At 41.3% G+C, this 17466-nt stretch overlaps 1 protein-coding gene across 4 annotated transcripts in view; it reads left to right on the top strand.

The window, feature by feature from the left end:
- The window catches only part of LOC124871765 (nck-associated protein 5-like), a 75570-nt gene extending 59228 nt beyond the window's left edge, over window positions 1-16342 (top strand). Inside the window, exons 9-14 of one of the 4 annotated variants that reach the window (XR_007039108.1) lie at window positions 12-2872; window positions 3158-3272; window positions 3863-3932; window positions 4098-4136; window positions 10371-10466; window positions 14553-16342. Coding sequence is in view for 3 of the 4 variants with exons in the window: in XM_047371302.1 (XP_047227258.1) it covers window positions 12-2872; window positions 3158-3272; window positions 3863-3932; window positions 9322-9708; window positions 10371-10466; window positions 14553-14554 (3531 nt within the window). In the remaining variant the exon portion in view is untranslated. Of the gene's footprint in view, window positions 1-11; window positions 2873-3157; window positions 3273-3862; window positions 3933-4097; window positions 4137-9321; window positions 9709-10370; window positions 10467-14552 lie in introns of those variants that run through there. The other 3 variants (XM_047371302.1, XM_047371303.1, XM_047371304.1) reach the window with 3 other exon arrangements.
- The last annotated feature ends 1124 nt before the right edge of the window (window positions 16343-17466 follow it).

The raw sequence follows: 17466 nt of genomic DNA, 5'->3' as shown, positions 1-17466 counted from the left end.
TGTCTACACAGTGTGCCTCCAGTCGCGACAAGCGGATGAGTACAGCCTCAGTATCCAGCAATCATTCAGTATTCATTGAGCAAACTGACTTGGAATGGAAAGAGGGCCATATTCTGAAAGGCCTAAAGCATCTTCAAATGAACAAGTCCAAAGTGGCAACCTCAGCTGCAGCTGTACCACACTGCAAAGACTGCATGACCTCAAATGAGGGGATATATTCTTCTGGTGTCAAGTCGCGCCAACAAGGTTCTGCTGCTAAGAAAACTCCAACAAGTAAACCTTTCATAGCTGAAGCACGGGCTTCCATCCAAGACTCTGATAATCCAGATGAGGAATCACCTAAATTACCTAAGAGAGAATCTGGTGACCAAGCAACAAAAGAACATCTTCATTTGGACACATTGGAGGTTTCTGGGGATGATGACAAAGATTCTCAAGAAGACTCGATTCTTCCAGCTAATTCTGGTCCTTTCCCTTCACCTGACTTTGACAGCTTCCTATTTTTAGAGGGCCCCACTGTCAAACCTGGTGTGAGTCCAACAGACAGCCTTACAAAATCTGACGGAATCAACAAGAACTCCTTAGATAAAAACATATCATCAGTTGTAAAAATCAGCGACAGGAATAATAACCAAGAACGGTCCACTGATCGTAAATCTAGACTTGATTGTAACAAGAGACAACAAGGCAGACTTCCTATCAAACAAACAGAAGCAGAGACAAATGATGTTAGCTCGTTGGGTCAGCATTCTGCAACAAGAGTTCTAAGCTGCATGAATGAAGCCAGACAGCGAAGCTCCTCAATGGAAGTGCCTCACTGCAGAGACCAGGCAAATCCAACCAGTCAGGAAAGCAGGGATTGGACCAGCTCAGAATCTCCACAGAGAAAACCTAAACCTCAGTTCTGTGAATCGGCAAGGAAGGCTTTTATTCTGAGAAGCAAGAGTGCAGATGGGGGCCAAGAACAACTTAAGCATACACATTCTCCTCTACACCAAAAGCTTATCAAGGGTCAAAGGCCCAAAGGACAGGCAAATTCAAATTCTGCAGGGCATAGTGTTCCTAGCAAAAGGGTTAACCCCCACGGTTCAAGTAAGTGTACATTACCTAAAACTGAAAAAGATCTAGATGTTTCAGCTGCAGTGGGTTTTGAGTCTCTTGAGAGTGTGCAACAGCTGTCTCCACTTGCATCTCCTGTAAAACAGTCAAAGATTCTTAAGTCACCAGGCATCAAGGACAGCCTGAAGAGTCCAACAAAAAAAGCCGCTAGAGTGTCAAGCGATGACTCTGTTGAAGAGAGCATCTATGACAACCTGCCCTGTTCACCACGTAAACAGAGACGCCAAGAACAACACTGCGATACGTTCAGATCAGAGCGCAGGTCCCCATCTCCACCACTACCACCAGGTCGAAGTACTTCGCTTCTCCTTAGAACCAGCTCTGAAAGTGCAGCCAAAGACAAAAAACTGGCAAGTCAGACTCAAAGTCATACCACTGGCAAGCTATCATCAGCCATGGCCAAGACGAATACTGACATCGGCTCTGTTTTAGAGACTCAACAATCCAACATAATAAAAGATAATCAACATGCTGATCTGCAAATGAAAGATATCCCTGTAAAAATCTACTTTATCAATCCATCAAAGATTCCCCATGTGCCCGGTCAAGAATCACAAGCCTCAGATTCAGTTCAGCTGGATAGAAACACCACATGCCTCAATGAAAATGGAGCTCCAAGTATATCAACAAGTCAGAGCATCCTACAAAGATCCCCACAGAGTATTAGTGAGCCAAAACTTTCCGAAGTCTTGCCTACCACGTTCTCTAATGTTTACTACCATGGGATTCCCAGTAATCCCCAGACTTCCACCTCAAATGCTATTAAAAGGACGCTTCCTGTGAACGCTAAATCTCACGAAGCAATCTCTGGACAGAACACCAGCACCTTCCTGATATTTGGAAGACAAAGTAAAGAAGATGCAAAGAGTCTTCAGACCTTTCAAACGTTTACATGTGATCCCCAAGTGATGCATGAATATGGTGCACGGGAGAAACCTTGCAGGAAGATTGAGACCCGCTGTAACTCCCTGGATTCTCAGCCTCTTCAGCCTGTTGCATCTGACACCAGTGGGATGTTAGATTGGGGATTTGATGAGGAAGGTTGGCTGTTTAAACGGTCTGTTTCTGTATCTACTAGACCTCTTCTTAAGCCAGTACTGGGCATGAATGGAGCTAAGGCTCGTAGTCAGAGCTTTGGTGCACGCTACATGGACAGACCAAGCTTCAACAGATCTGGAAAGGTCCGCACCCAGATCAAAACCCATTCAGGGAGCTCACTGAATTCTCTTGGGGATGTCCTTCCAGGTAGTATGAGCTGCTCCAGCAGCTACCACTGTCCAATGAATAGATCCCTTTTAAATAACTTTTTGATTGAAGAAGGATTGACCGTCCCATCACATTTGGGGTCTTCCAGTGAAAGACTTCAAAGTTTAAAACTCCAGCGAGAACAGGCTAGGCGCCTTCAGATCGAGCAACAGTTTTCAAGCGCCTTTGGAGAGCCAGTCTCTGAGGAACCTGAGAGACAAAGCATTATAACCACCATCGAAGAGAAGGTGATGCTTGGAATTGAGGAGAACTTGCACAAGTCACAGGAGCATGAGAAAACGAATGAAGTAAAGCAAAAGTCTGGCTCCAGCATTGCAAGTTGGTTTGGTTTTCGTAAGAGTAAACTTCCTGCTCCAACCAGCAAAAAGACTGATCCACCAAAAGTAAAAGAAGAAAAGCGGGAACAAAAGATTACATCTCTGCTGGGGGGAAAGAGTACAAAGACAGACAAAAAGAAAGACAGACGAAAAAGTGATGGAAAAGAGTGGTAAGACATGCAAGAAATTAATAATAAAATGTCACCTTTAATTCTAGTTCTCTTAGATGAAAACAACTATTGTGTATTCACTGGAGTGTATTTGTTCTTCTTCTTGAGTTTCTTCATCAAATCATCCTAGACACAGTCAGTAGAATATTTTGTCCTTTGACATGTCCAGACATGTTTCTTAGAGGATCACAGACCGATATAATATCTCAGTAATTCATCTGCTGAGTCAGCATTGGCATTTGAGTCAATATCCCAGGTCTGCACAATGAATCATTTTTCTTTCAGCTCTGTGGGAATGAGAGAATCCCATGATGCAGTACGGGCTTGCATCTCAATGCCCTGTCCAGGAATGTCCCTCAGTGAGATCCAAGGACATGCTAACATCATAGGGGACCCTCAGGTAAAGACGTTCAATGGTCCAACTGGGCTCTTCTACTCTTTAAATGAAAATCACACAAGCTGAACTGTTAAGACATCTTTCAAGGAAAATAATGTAAGAAGAAACAATCAACCATTTTCCAAATTAGCAGAACCCTGAATCTGAATCAGAATCAACTTTATTGGCCAAGCTTGAGAACACAAATAGGGACTTTGACTTCAGTTTCCATCGCTTAAAATATTTAATATATCAGCATCAATCCAAACAACAACCACAACGTGTAAAATCTCTTAAATAAATCAGAACAAGGAGAAGTGTTTTGTTTTTGTTTTTTTCATGTTTCATGTTCATTTTCATGCAAGCACCAACCATTTACAAGGAAGGTAGATGGCAGTGAACAAAAGATAAGAAAAAATGAATGTTCACATTTCGATCTCTTTTAGCTTAAACCAAACTGGGTTTTGTATCTGCGATATTTAAGGTACTATTTAGTATTTTAGGTACTATGGCAAAAAGCAAAACGCAACTGTATTATTTTACGGTATTGTTTTAAATACAAACTTGAAAGAACATTTTGGTTACTAATCATTTCGATTTCTACAAAAACGCAGATGATGAACCGAAGACCTGATGTTGAAAATGGCTCCAGTGTGAAGAGCCTCAGCCAGGATGCAGTAATAGGTCAGATTTTTCTGTTCTCTGCTGTATCAGGTATTGGGTAAAGTCCTGGAGCACCTAAATGTCCTGATACCTTGACAAGCATGATAATGAGTTGGCTTGTAACCAATGGTTGCTCTTTGTGAGGATCCAGGCATTAAGGTTGTGTCTGTGCTTACCATTTTACAGTTTGCAGACAGAAGTGAAGACCAAATATGACAGACGTGTGTAAGTCCAGAAATATGATAAATACACTAAAATCAGTCAAACAAACTGCAAAATGCTGAGTTCTGTCAGTTTGTGCTTCTTCTCCACATCTGTGTGTTCATTAGATGTGTTCCAACTCTGCATTTAGAACCATCTACTCACAAGCCTTCATCATTCAGGCTCTGTTCCAACAAGAACAGTTTGTACCTGGTTAAACTTCCATCTTCACACATTCTGCATTTAAAGGCTCATTAAAAAACAAACTCACTCATCTTGGAAACCATGATGGGCTCGCAAACATATTCATAATCCATGAACTTATTCACATTTTCAACTATCAACTATAGGTTTTATTGTATTCTATTGGGGGTCTATGTGGTAGACCAACACAGAGTAGCACATGATTGTGCAGCAGAAGGAAACATGATGCATGTCTCAGCTTCTGTCTAGACGACCTCAGACTCTGAGTCGAGCTGTAGGGCTTAAATATTATTATTTCCCTGCAAATAATAATCAAATCAAATCAAATTTCTCAAATGAAGGGAGGGCTCGAAAAGTTAACACTAAAATTTTAAACTGCACACGATACACAACAGGGAGCCAATGGAGAGATTTTAACACAGATATGATGTGAGCCCTCCTGTTGGTTCTGGTCAAAAGTATTGCAGCTGAGTTTTGAACTAACTGCAGACGAGCCAGCTCTTTCTTGTTAAGACAAGTAAAGAGACTGTTGCGATAGTCAACCGCGAGGATACAAACGCACGAGTTATCATTTCAAGCTCATCTCTGGACACTACGGATCTTAACTTGGCGATGTTACTTAGAAGAAAGAAACAGTTCTTAACAAGCTGCCTAGCATGGTGATTCAGTGACATGGCCTCATCAAAGATAATCCCAAGATTCCTCAGTTTGTTTTTAGCTGAGAGGCTCAGATCACCTAAGTGCCGTTTAATGGAAGGGATAGCACTATCGGGGCTATGATAAGAGTTTCCCCTGAGTTCAGTTGTAAACTATTATTGCCTAACCACTGCTTCACTTGTGTCAGGCAGTTGATTAGGGAGGTTAGCTTGTGAGCCTCAGACGCCTTGAATGAACAGAACAACTGGAGGTCATCTGCAAATAAATGGTATGAGACCTCGTAGAACTGTTGGATTATCTGACCAAGAGGAAGAACATATAACAAAAACAGGAGGGGTCCAAGGACAGAACCCTGAGGCACGCCACACAGTATTTTGCCGGGCTCTGACATGATCTGGTTAGCTGACACACTGAAACTCCTGTCAGCCAAATATGTTGTGAACCCCTGAAGTACTGGGCCCAACATTTCAACCAGATTCCTCTTGTGTCAATATTTTGTAGAACAACCTTTGAATGCAAGTTGAGCTGCAACTCTTCGGAGTACTTCCTCCCTGACCTGCCTGCTGTGTTCCTAGGTCTTAGATTTTACTTATGGGTATCGGGTGGAATGCAGCTGAATATAAATACATGCAACATTTTCCATTATCTTCACAGTTCTGCATCACTTCCTGATGGTCTGTCTCATAAAATCCAATCAGAAAAACTGGAATTTGTGGTTGGAACGAAGCAGTTGAGGAGAAATAATTTAATATCAGGGTAAATCTAATATCTTAGTTAAAACGTCTTACACCCTTGTGACGTGAGTGAAAACAATAAGGCTGTAAACCTTTTAATGAGGCCCTTGTGCCAAAGTAAAAATAGCAGCTTATTAAACTTTTCTGGTGGAACAGGTAGAAGACTGGCGACAGGTATAGCTGAAATCTCATTGGCTAGGTGCAGTAAATATCAAACATGTTTAATACCCACAGACGCCCGACCTCCAGGGTTAATCACCTCATTAAAACTTCAGCTCTGCACCAGCAAAGCACAATCATCCGAGTCGCTACTGAGAGAATTAACTTTGCTTTCAGCTCTGAGATGGTTGTTACCACCCAATCATCACTGCAGCCCAATGTTCATTTTACTCAGAGTTAAAGGCAGCTGAGAGAGAAATATTTACATGATATAAACCTTACATTATCCAGTTACCTCAAACCTATACTTTTCCACATTTATTCATATTATTTTGAGGTTTTGAATGATTTATTTATTCTGCCTTCTCCATGCGATTGAATCATACAACAAATAACTGGAAATCACTGGGTTTAAAAACAAAAAATTGTTTGAATTTAAATTTTCTTTAACCTACACAGGGTCAAAATTATACATGCAGGTTCAACTTTATACATACAACCCCACTAATATCTGGTTAAACGTCTTTTAGCTGTCCAATCCCTTTCTGTACCCATCCACAAGCTTCTGTCATCATTCTGGCTGATATCGGACCCCTCTGCTTGGCAGTTCTTGTCGGGTTCATATAAATTGGTTGGTTTTCTGGCACAGACCCGGGTTTGAAACACAGTTAATAAATTATCAACAGGGTTGAGGTTGTAGCTTTGGATAGGCCATTCCAGAACCTTAATGTTAGCCGGCTTTATCCAGTCCAGAACCAGTTTGGATTTGTGTTTGGGACTAAGACAAAAATTATTCAAATTTAACCAGCCATGTACAAAAACAAACAACAGTTTCCACTCTGTCATTATTTAGTGAACAATGACACCAAAACAAAACAATAAACTGTGAAAAACATCCCATGGACTGGCAGCTTCTTTGAGCTCTTTGACTAGGCCATTGCAGCACCTTGATTCTTTATTTCAGCCACACTTCACCCTCCTTGCCTGCTGATGGTGGTCAGAGGGCCCGTTGGCGCCGATTGTATGGCAGCCTCGCTTCTGTCAGTCTGTCTCAGGGCAGCTGTGGCTACAATGCAGCTCACCACTGTCAGTGTGTCGATGAGTGGATGAATGATTGGAGTGTGAAGCGCTTTGGGTTCATCAGACTAGGTAAAGAGCTAGACAAGTAGGGGCCATTTACCATCTTACCCAATTAGGACCAAATGTCAACTGTTGGACAGATGGACTCACATTTGACTCTAGAATACTTTAGTATACAGAGGAGTTCATGGTCCATTCAATGACTGCAAGGTATGCAGGTCCCGTAGCTGTAAAACAAGCTCTCATCATCATCCCTCCACCAATGTGCCTAATGGGTGGTTTGAGATTTTGTGCTGATTTGCTGTATTTGGTTTCTCTAAACATGGTTCTGTCCATTATGGTCAAACATCTCTGTTCCAGAAGTCTTGTTCTTCATTCAGATGCAGCTTTGCTAGCCTAATTCCTGAACCTGTTTCAGTTTCATGACCCTTAATCTTTAACCGCCTAACTCAGGCCTGTAGAGTCTGAGGTGGAGCTCTTGGGTCTTTGGGTCGTTTCTCTGAGCTTCACGCTCGGACCTTGGGCTGAATCTGCTGGGACGTCCACTCCTGGGAAGACTGGCAGCTGTCTGAGATGTTTTCCTCTTGCGAATAATCTTCCTCTCTGCAAATGGTCTGGAGATAGTTTGGAGATGACCTTTTAACCCTCCCAGATTGATGGCTGCAGCAGTCGCTTCTCTGAGGTATTGCTGATGTCTTTAGGCCTTGGCATTGGTCAGGCTCGTTTTATCATGTAATGTTTACACGTTGGCTTCATCTTTGTGCATTTAATGATGGGGTGTGAAATCTGTTGTAAGTTTTGGGCACTTGATTTTAGATAATTATTTTAGAACCTGATAGTGACTAGAACATGTTTATAATGTTCTGATAGATAAAACTGACGACTTAAAACAGGGTGTACTTTCTTTTTACCATTACTGTAGCATCATTATCACCTCTGCACAGTTTTGTAAGATCAAGCTGGTATTGATCAAGATCAGTACAGTGTAGATCGTTCTGAGGGAGCAAACAACCTCACCATCCATATTGGAGCCAATCAGCTGCCTGCGTCTGGAATTCTGCCTGTCCAGGGAAGATTATGTGATAAGAATTATTGTTAACGTGTGGCTTACAACCACATGATCAATAACGCCTTGTTTCTGTGTCTCAAGTGGTCAGTTATTCATTACTGTTATAGTTTTATCTTGATTAAATCATTTAGGGGTACCTGGAGACTGAACCTGTTATTCCGAGTTCTCCGAATTTAACTGGAAACAGTAAAATTAGTTTTTAGAAACCTTGTAGAGGACGATGAAATCTTGTGTGTGTTTGTCTAAATAAATGAGAAGCAGCCATGGCTTGGGCTCTAGTGTGTGATTGCCTGAAGGTTTCCACCTCCAGGCTGCAGAAGAAAACATGAGGCTGCCTCTGGAAATCTCCCAGAGTTTCACACTAGATGGATGCTATCTTGTTTTTCTGGATTCCTGCCATGTGCTTAATTGTTTTCTTGGAAAATAGCAGTGAGAATTATTATGCACCTTAAGCTAAACTGTTTTTAAAACCTGGTTGAAACATGAGTGTTCAAAAGTCTCAATCCAGCCTTCACCTATTCATATTTCATTTCCATGCGGACTGAATATTTGTAACGTTTTAAAATGATCCAGATCAATAGTTTTTCTGCACTTTGAAAAATCGGAAATAAAATATGCTCAGTGGCGTATTTAGGTTTCACACCATATGCTACACCATTATGTGCATTTCATATTCTGTTTGCAGACAGTGCATGACACCACTCATCTAACCACATCTTTCAGACAAAACAGTGGTTCAAGTGGGCTTGATCTGTATTGGTTGAGTAATGCTTTGTTGTAGAACCAAGATATTACTAGTTAATATTTGGATTTTATTGCTATTTTGTGATGTTGCTTGAAAGAAAAGGCAAAGACTTTAACCGAGTGGAACAAAAAGAACTGACCAAGATAACTGCTGTGGATCAGCTCAAACCTGCAATAAACTGGTAATAATGCAGCAGGAAGAACAAGGAGGGAAATAAGTATTTGATGCTGCAGAGAAGATCTTATTTATGATAAAGAATTTGCACAGTGGTTTCTCTTACTAAATCACAGCCTCATTTGCCATTTCTACCATGAAATCAATCAGGTGTTTTGCAAAGTGAAGCCACCTTGTATTGATTTTCCTCTCAGACGTAAAGTTAGGAGCAGTAGATTAAAAATGTCTCCTAATGGACTAGTTAATCATCTCATTCATAGACTCTAATCATGTTTAAAAAGTAGTTTAGCTCCACTTCAACCATGATTACCCTGTTGTTTCATTCCTGTTATGTTCCCTTTCTTTTCCCCACCCTGAGCCACTTCAGCTGTCCTCCTTGTGCCGCAGGCTCAGGTTGCAAGATGCGGACGTTGGACAGTGGAATCGGGACTATTCCCCTCCCAGAATCCTGTTCCTTCTTCTCCTCCATCCTCAACTTCCTACCCAAATCCTCGTCAATCCCCGAACGGTCCCTCAGTCCTCCCAGTGTTCCGGGTTCCTCCAGTGAAGATGTGTCCCCTTCCCCATTACCCCGATGGAGGGTACCTTCCAGCTTAAAGGACAGCAGCCACGCAGGAGTTCCGACCTCCCTGTCCGACTCCTCCATGATCCATATCCCAGCAGTGCCTTTCCCCACTGTGGCCTTCCTCCAGCCTCTTCATCCCTTGTCTGAACCCATTATGACCCCAGCCAGTTTGTGTGATACCCAGAGCAGGCTGCCCACAACAACCAGAGGTAAAGCAACTGAAGCTTCAGCTGAGACCTTAAGATGTTGGTTTCTTTAAGCAGCGATGTGTCGTATAACGTGTATCAGATTTAATCCTAATCTATACAGAGAACATTTAGCTGCAGTTTACACCTAACATAAACCATAGTCATTGTTGCCTGACACTGTGTAAGACGTTCTTAGCTTAAGCAAAATAATTAGGCTAATATTTTATAAGACTAAATGATTAAGCTGTAAATGTATTTGTTTACTATTATGCCTAATTTGAATCATAACTAATTTTGAATTTATTGTATGTACTATATTCAAATCAATAATCTCAATTTACTTATAGAAAAATAATAATGTATTAAATTATAATTTTTTAGTCAAGATCGATTTCTTTTACATACAGTCTAAAAGACAAAACATATAAGTAACTTATGGACTGAGGAAATGCTAAATGTAGTGAACTGAGTAAAAAATATGAACTCCTTTCTTTATTTTGCCAAGTTTAAGCAGCCTGAACGACATGAACACAATAAAACCTGGACAAATTTTTACTTTGAGTTTTTGGCCTCAAATTGATGCCAGAGCCGATTTTTAAATTATAATCTCTTAATATGAAAAATTTGAAAAGCCTGAGACAAATTAAAAAGTTCTGAAATTTGTTTCACTTTGTGTGTTCTAGGTGGGACGGCACCTAAGAAGCTGACTCATATCAATCCCAAAACACAAACCACTACAAACCAACCGAAAGGACAGACAAGACTTCAGCTTGCTAACTGTAAGAAACTGTGGACCAAGTCTTGTTGTTGTTTCTCATTCCTTCACAAAACCACAGTTTTTTACCAAATAAAAACATGTTTTCATAGTTTTATAGTTTTGAAAAAGCAAGACTGACACTATTGTCCTGGGATGATGGTGCAATCTGCTGCCAGGAGCCCATTGGGATTCACTCACTCTATCACAGCACCGTCTGCAGCTGCAAACATTTAGCTGATGGCAATAATAAAACTTTTTCCACTCTAAAAAATCTAAGCTGCCTGAAAACTAAACTGTGCTTAAAAAAAGCCATCCCCATTAAATTTCCATCTTCACAGAGCAAAGGCAAACTTAATGGCCGCCGGCAGCTGAACACTTGACTAATACTGGTTTCCCGAACATCAACTCTGTCTGACTGCAGTAAATTAACGCCGGCATTTATACTGTGTCCCTGTAAGTGTGTGTTCGGACCGTTAAGTCCTGTATATATATATATATATATATATATATATATATATATATAGTCCTATATATAACGTTGCATTACAAAGGTAGACCCAAGACGTCATTTAAAAACAAGCAATCCACATTAAAAAAATCTTTTTTCAAGATAAACTCTTAAATGTTTAATATTGAGCTGCTCTGACAGCGCCATCATAATGTTAACAAACTGGGAGGAAGAAGATTTTAAAGTCAGTACAAGCTCAGATGAACAAGAAACATCTCCTTCAGCATTTTTAGCACCTCCTTCAGTAGCTTATAGATCCTCCTGCAGCAGCTTGTAGAGCCCCATTCAGTAGGTTGTAGAACCTCCTATAGCAGCTTGTAGAACCCCATTCAGTAGGTTGTAGAACCTCCTATAGCAGCTTGTAGAACCCCATTCAGTAGCTTGTAGAACCTCCTACAACAGCTTGTAGAGCCCCATTCAGTAGGTTGTAGAACCTCCTATAGCAGCTTGTAGAGCCCCATTCAGTAGGTTGTAGAACCTCCTACAACAGCTTGTAGAGCCCCATTCAGTAGGTTGTAGAACCTCCTATAGCAGCTTGTAGAACCCCATTCAGTAGGTTGTAGAACCTCCTATAGCAGCTTGTAGAACCCCATTCAGTAGCTTGTAGAACCTCCTACAACAGCTTGTAGAGCCCCATTCAGTAGGTTGTAGAACCTCCTATAGCAGCTTGTAGAGCCCCATTCAGTAGGTTGTAGAACCTCCTATAGCAGCTTGTAGAACCCCATTCAGTAGCTTGTAGAACTTCCTGAAGCAGCTTATAGATCCTCCTTCAGTAGCTTGTAGAACTTCCTTCAGCAGTTTGTAGACCCTTCTGCAGCAGGTTGTAGAACCTCTTATAGCAGCTTGTAGAACCCCATTCAGTAGCTTGTAGAACCTTCTGCAGCAGCTTGTAGAACCTCCTATAGCAGCTTGTAGAACCCCATTCAGTAGCTTGTAGATCCTCCTATAGCAGCTTGTAGAACCCCATTCAGTAGCTTGTAGAACCTCCTATAGCAGCTTGTAGAACCTCCTGCAGCAGCTTGTAGATACTCCTTCAGCGGCTTGTAGAACCTCCTGCAGCAGCTTGTAGAACCCCATTCAGTAGGTTGTAGATCCTCCTACAGCAGCGTGTAGATCCTCTTTCAGTAGCTTATAGAACCTCCTCCTGCAGCTTGTAGATCCTCCTTCAGCGGCTTGTAGAACCTCCTGCAGCAGCTTGTAGAACCTCCTGCAGCAGCTTGTAGAACCCCATTCAGTAGGTTGTAGATCCTCCTACAGCAGCGTGTAGATCCTCTTTCAGTAGCTTATAGAACCTCCTCCTGCAGCTTGTAGATCCTCCTTCAGCGGCTTGTAGAACCTCCTGCAGCAGCTTGTAGAACCTCCTGCAGCAGCTTGTAGAACCCCATTCAGTAGGTTGTAGATCCTCCTACAGCAGCGTGTAGATCCTCTTTCAGTAGCTTATAGAACCTCCTCCTGCAGCTTGTAGATCCTCCTTCAGCGGCTTGTAGAACCTCCTGCAGCAGCTTGTAGAACCTCCTGCAGCAGCTTGTAGAACCCCATTCAGTAGCTTGTAGAACCTCCTATAGCAGCTTGTAGAACCTCCTCCAGCAGCTTGTAGATCCTCCTTCAGCAGCTTGTAGATACTCCTTCAGCGGCTTGTAGAACCTCCTGCAGCAGCTTGTAGAACCCCATTCAGCAGCTTGTAGAACCTCCTGCAGCAGCGTGTAGATCCTCTTTCAGTAGTTTATAGAACCTCCTCCTGCAGCTTGTAGATCCTCCTTCAGCGGCTTGTAGAACCTCCTGCAGCAGCTTGTAGAACCTCCTGCAGCAGCTTGTAGAACCCCATTCAGTAGGTTGTAGATCCTCCTACAGCAGCGTGTAGATCCTCTTTCAGTAGCTTATAGAACCTCCTCCTGCAGCTTGTAGAACCTCCTGCAGCAGCGTGTAGATCCTCTTTCAGTAGCTTATAGAACCTCCTCCTGCAGCTTGTAGATCCTCCTTCAGCGGCTTGTAGAACCTCCTGCAGCAGCTTGTAGAACCTCCGTTAGTACCAAAAAGGATTACTGACAAGAAGTGAAATAATGAGTAATTTCACCAAACCTACTGAAAACACGGTTCTGTATTAAACCAATTTGTTTTAGTCATGTGTTTTGGGCATTTTAGGACTTATCTGTTGGATTGTTTCTAGCTGACGGTAAATTTAATTTAATGGACAATAATGGATGTTTTCTTATAGCTAGATTGAGTTGTTTTAGTGTCACATTTTTGTGCAGGAGTTCCGGTCCAATCATCTTTCCAACATTGCTTCAGTTCATGAGATTTCTGCTCAGCTCTCTGAAGGTCCAAATACAGCGTTTAACGTTGAGGTCTGTTTTTTGACTAGGCCATTACAGTACATTTATTCTTACCTTTTCAGCCATTCTGTTGTAGATCTGCTGTTGTGTTTGAGATCAATGTTCTGCTGATGACCCAGTTTGGACCAGGTTTCAGCTGTTGGACAGATGGACTCACATTTGATTCTGAAATACTTTGGTACACAGAGGAGATCATGGTCCACTCAATGACTGCAAGGTGTCAAGGTCTGTTGGGTGCAAAGTAATCCTCCCTCCACCACCATGCTTTACAGCTGATATGAGGTGTTTCTGCTTACCTACTGGGTTTGGTTTTCTCCAACCATGGTTCTGTGTATTAAGGTCGAATATCTCCACTTTGGACTCATCTGTCTAGAGGACATTGTCCCAGAAGTCTTGTCCTTCATCCAGATGCAGCTTTGCTAGCTGTAGTCCTGCTGCCATCTTGTTTTTAGAAAGAAGAAGCTTTCTACTTCAACCCTTCGAACAGCCAGACTGGTTCAGTGTCATGACCTTTAACCCTTGACATACTAACCGAGGCCTGGAGAGTCTGAGATGGAGCTCTTGGATATTTGGTCATTTCTCTGAGCTTCACGTTCTGACCTTGGGCTGAATCTGCTGGGAAGTCTAGTACCAGGAAGACTGGCAGGAGCCTGAGATGTTTTCTACCTGGAAATAATCTTTCTCTCTGTAGAATGATGGCTTTCAGATGGTTTGGAGATGACCTTATGACCCTTACCAGGTTAATGGACAGCATCAGCTGATTCTCTAAGGTTATTCCTAAACTTTTTCATTCATCTGCGTTACTCATGTACCTTTTCTGTCTCTTTAAGAGGACTCTGCTTTTTACAGAACAGTCTGTTTCCTGTTATCATCTCTGTTTTCACCATGGATTGTCAAACTACATTTTAGTAATTTGGATATCTTTCTTTGCATATTTCCTGGTAAGACTAGGCTGAAAATGATGCAACTTCTTTTCAATACAAAGTAAAAGCTGATTATGTAATTTTATGGCGATGCATAAAAAAAAACACAAAATATTCTCCATTCAGATTTACTCCTGCATCATTTTTGGAGCCAACAGATCCAAGTATTTTAAGAATGTTAGGTGTGAAACAGATACTTTTATCATTCAGTCCAAGCTGTGCAATGATTACTTTTCTGCTGTATGAGTATTCAAATATTTCATTTTTTATGTATGAACTAACCAATGGAAGCACATGCTACTTTCTTTAAGAGTTTTCACTCTGTTCTCCATCTTCTATTCCAGAGGTCCTGAAGCTGAATGTGTAAACCTGAATCTGTCTGTTGGAATCATCTCCTCTCCTGACACAGAAGATCTCTACAGGAATCCCACAGTTTGAACACGGAGCATCGGCGTATCAGGAAGGAGCTTCCAGTTCAGGACAAAGAGGACAAAGTTTGGTACCGAAGGCTTCTCCCGCTGTTCTCAGCGCTGAGATACAGAACACCCTTTCAGGTGTGCTCACAAACCCACTGGCTGCCATTTTGGAGGTCTGCAACTTTTTGGATTTTGCTGTGAAACAAAAAACACTAACACTCTGCCCCAAATGTTCGCTAATTCACCCACTCATCATATTGTCTTCATTATATCAAGGAGCAAGAACCAGAGAGAGGTAGCCAGGTGTTTTTGTATAGTTGTACACTAGGTATGACTTTTTAATGTCACATACTGTAAACACATCGCAGCAGGATCCTCCCAGGGACAAAAATCTAAAATCTAGGACATAATTCTGCTGAAAAGTGAGCTGCACATCACATCTGTCTTCATGTCACTAACATGGGTTTAATCACATAAATCAGACTTCAGCTGGTATCCTTTTCTTTGTGCTAAATAAACTCAGACTAAAACCATATTACATCCTTCAAAAACTACTGAATATTAGCAATGAGAATTCATTAAATAAACCAAACAGCTGTTTGCAATCATCCGGTTCAGATGCACCCTGCTTTTAAATTTACGTTGCTTTCTGTTGTCCTGTGAGGTCCAGATGCCTGTCCTAAAACCAATGGGTTTTTACTGGTTTTTGTCAGTGATCAGGCTAACTACCATTAGCAACACAAGCTAGTCACTCATGCACTAAAGGAGCATGTTTTCTAACAGATGTGTTTACATGATTTATTGTGATACTACCTGTCAGAAGTGCAGATAAATTATTTTCTTCTGCAGTTATCATTGGAATGTTTAAAACTTATTTCTTACATCATTTCAGAACAATAATCTCTTGAAATCCCTAAAAACAGGTTGATAAAGACACAAACAGCTGAAAGTCTGTTAACGCATTTTTAAAAGTCTCATAATTATAATAATTACTCATGCTTATGTTAGCGTTATATTTTCTTTTTAATATTTGATTGCAGATCATTTTTGTTGTATTTTCTATTGAACGTGTGACAATGAAGCACATCAACTTAATTTGCTTTTAAATATGATAGAAAGATTTATTTAGCTTTAAGATTAGCAAGCTAATATTAGCAGTAGCACTAAATGCTCTTATTTATTTTAATAAAACGTACAGAAGAAAATGTTCAAACTATAAAATCTATACATTATTTGTGTTGCATAAATTTAAATTAAACTCAGCTTTAACATTTTGTGATTGTTTATAACAGATTTATATTTGCATGAAGGTTTACTGAAAGTCCAGCCAGCCTTATCTGCACCTTTCATTCAAATGCAAACAGCGTTTGTAATAAAAAAGAACAAAGATATGTTTTCCAATTGAGAGTTTTAAAAACAGAAATTATGTACGAATCCTCTTGCACATCTTCACTAAAGCTTCGAGTACTTCGTAAACCACAGGAAAAGGTTCTGGTACAAGTTGTCACCTTTATCATTGAAAGATGATTGAACCTCGTCTGAAGAGACTCTTTCTCCGAGTCTTCTTCCCTTTATGTCTTCTTCCCGGTTGTGTTGTGAGGCTCGAGGTTATTGCCCCCTGATAATCATGGCAGCTTTTTAAACTAAGTCCTCCTCATGTAACAGTTTAATGTTGCATAAAACAGTTGAAATGAATAAATAAACTAGTGTTCTGCTGAGAGTGTATGAGCCGTCAGTATCTTACTTGTATGTTCCACAGATTAGGTTTTTCCAGAGGGTCTCGCTAATGTTCAGATTTCTGCCATCTTAAAATAAATTCAGCCTCAGAACAGCTTTTGTGGTTCATGCAATTATTTAATAGACCTTAAAAATCATCTTCACTTTTCCCCAGTTTATCAATAACTGACATTAAAACTGAATGACTCCAATCTGATTTTTATCCTTTTTCATTGTTCAACTAAAGAGATGCCTGCATCTAAAACAATACAATGTTATCAGTGTTACTAGTGGTTGGTTTTATTCATGTACTCGTACTCGTCGTCTTCCACTTTATCCGGGACCGGGTCGCAGCAACAGTAGAGACGCCCAGACGTCCCTCTCCCCAGACACCTCCTCCAGCTCCTCCGGGGAGAACACAAGGCGTTCCCAGGCCAGCTGAGAGACATAGTCCCTCCAGCGTGTCCTGGGCCGTCCCCTGGGCCTCCTCCCGGTGGGACGTGCCTGGAACACCTCCCGAGGAAGGCGTCCAGGAGGCATCCGGTATAGATGCCCGAGCCACCTCAACTGGCTCCTCTCAATGTGGAGGAGCAGCGGCTCTACTCCGAGCTCCTCCCGGATGGCCGAGCTCCTCACCCTATCTCTAAGGGAGTGCCTGGCCACCCTATTTCATGTATCTTAATGTAATTAAACATAAACATTCATCACCAGTAAACAAGGTAGGAATATTATGTTCAGTCGCTCCTGTTGTATCAATTAACAGAAATATAAACTGTGAAGAACTTTAAACCTCAAGATGACCGAAACAAAATGCTGCAAATATTTAATATTCATGCTACACATATTTAGCACCATCTGATCTAAAAACATCTACCTGAGTGGTTTCCCGGGTAGATCTGGACCCTGATACTCTGGTTTAGCACCAGCTCCTTCAGTGAAAATGATGGGAGTATCATTTCCAGTTCCAGGAAATGGTTCCTGCCTCCCATCGGGAATTGAGTTTCTCATAAACTGCTTTAACATGTTTGAAATCAAAATTGTTTTAAGATGGCAGAGGTCTACTGCAGAACTGGTTCTGTTATGAACAGCAGTGATCCGAAGTTGATAAGACACTTCACAGACAGGT

This window comes from Girardinichthys multiradiatus, chromosome 7, assembly GCF_021462225.1.
Source record: "Girardinichthys multiradiatus isolate DD_20200921_A chromosome 7, DD_fGirMul_XY1, whole genome shotgun sequence".
Taxonomy (NCBI): domain Eukaryota; kingdom Metazoa; phylum Chordata; class Actinopteri; order Cyprinodontiformes; family Goodeidae; genus Girardinichthys; species Girardinichthys multiradiatus.
The sequence above is the reverse complement of the archived record's forward strand: the minus strand, read 5'-3'. Positions and strand labels throughout refer to the sequence as shown.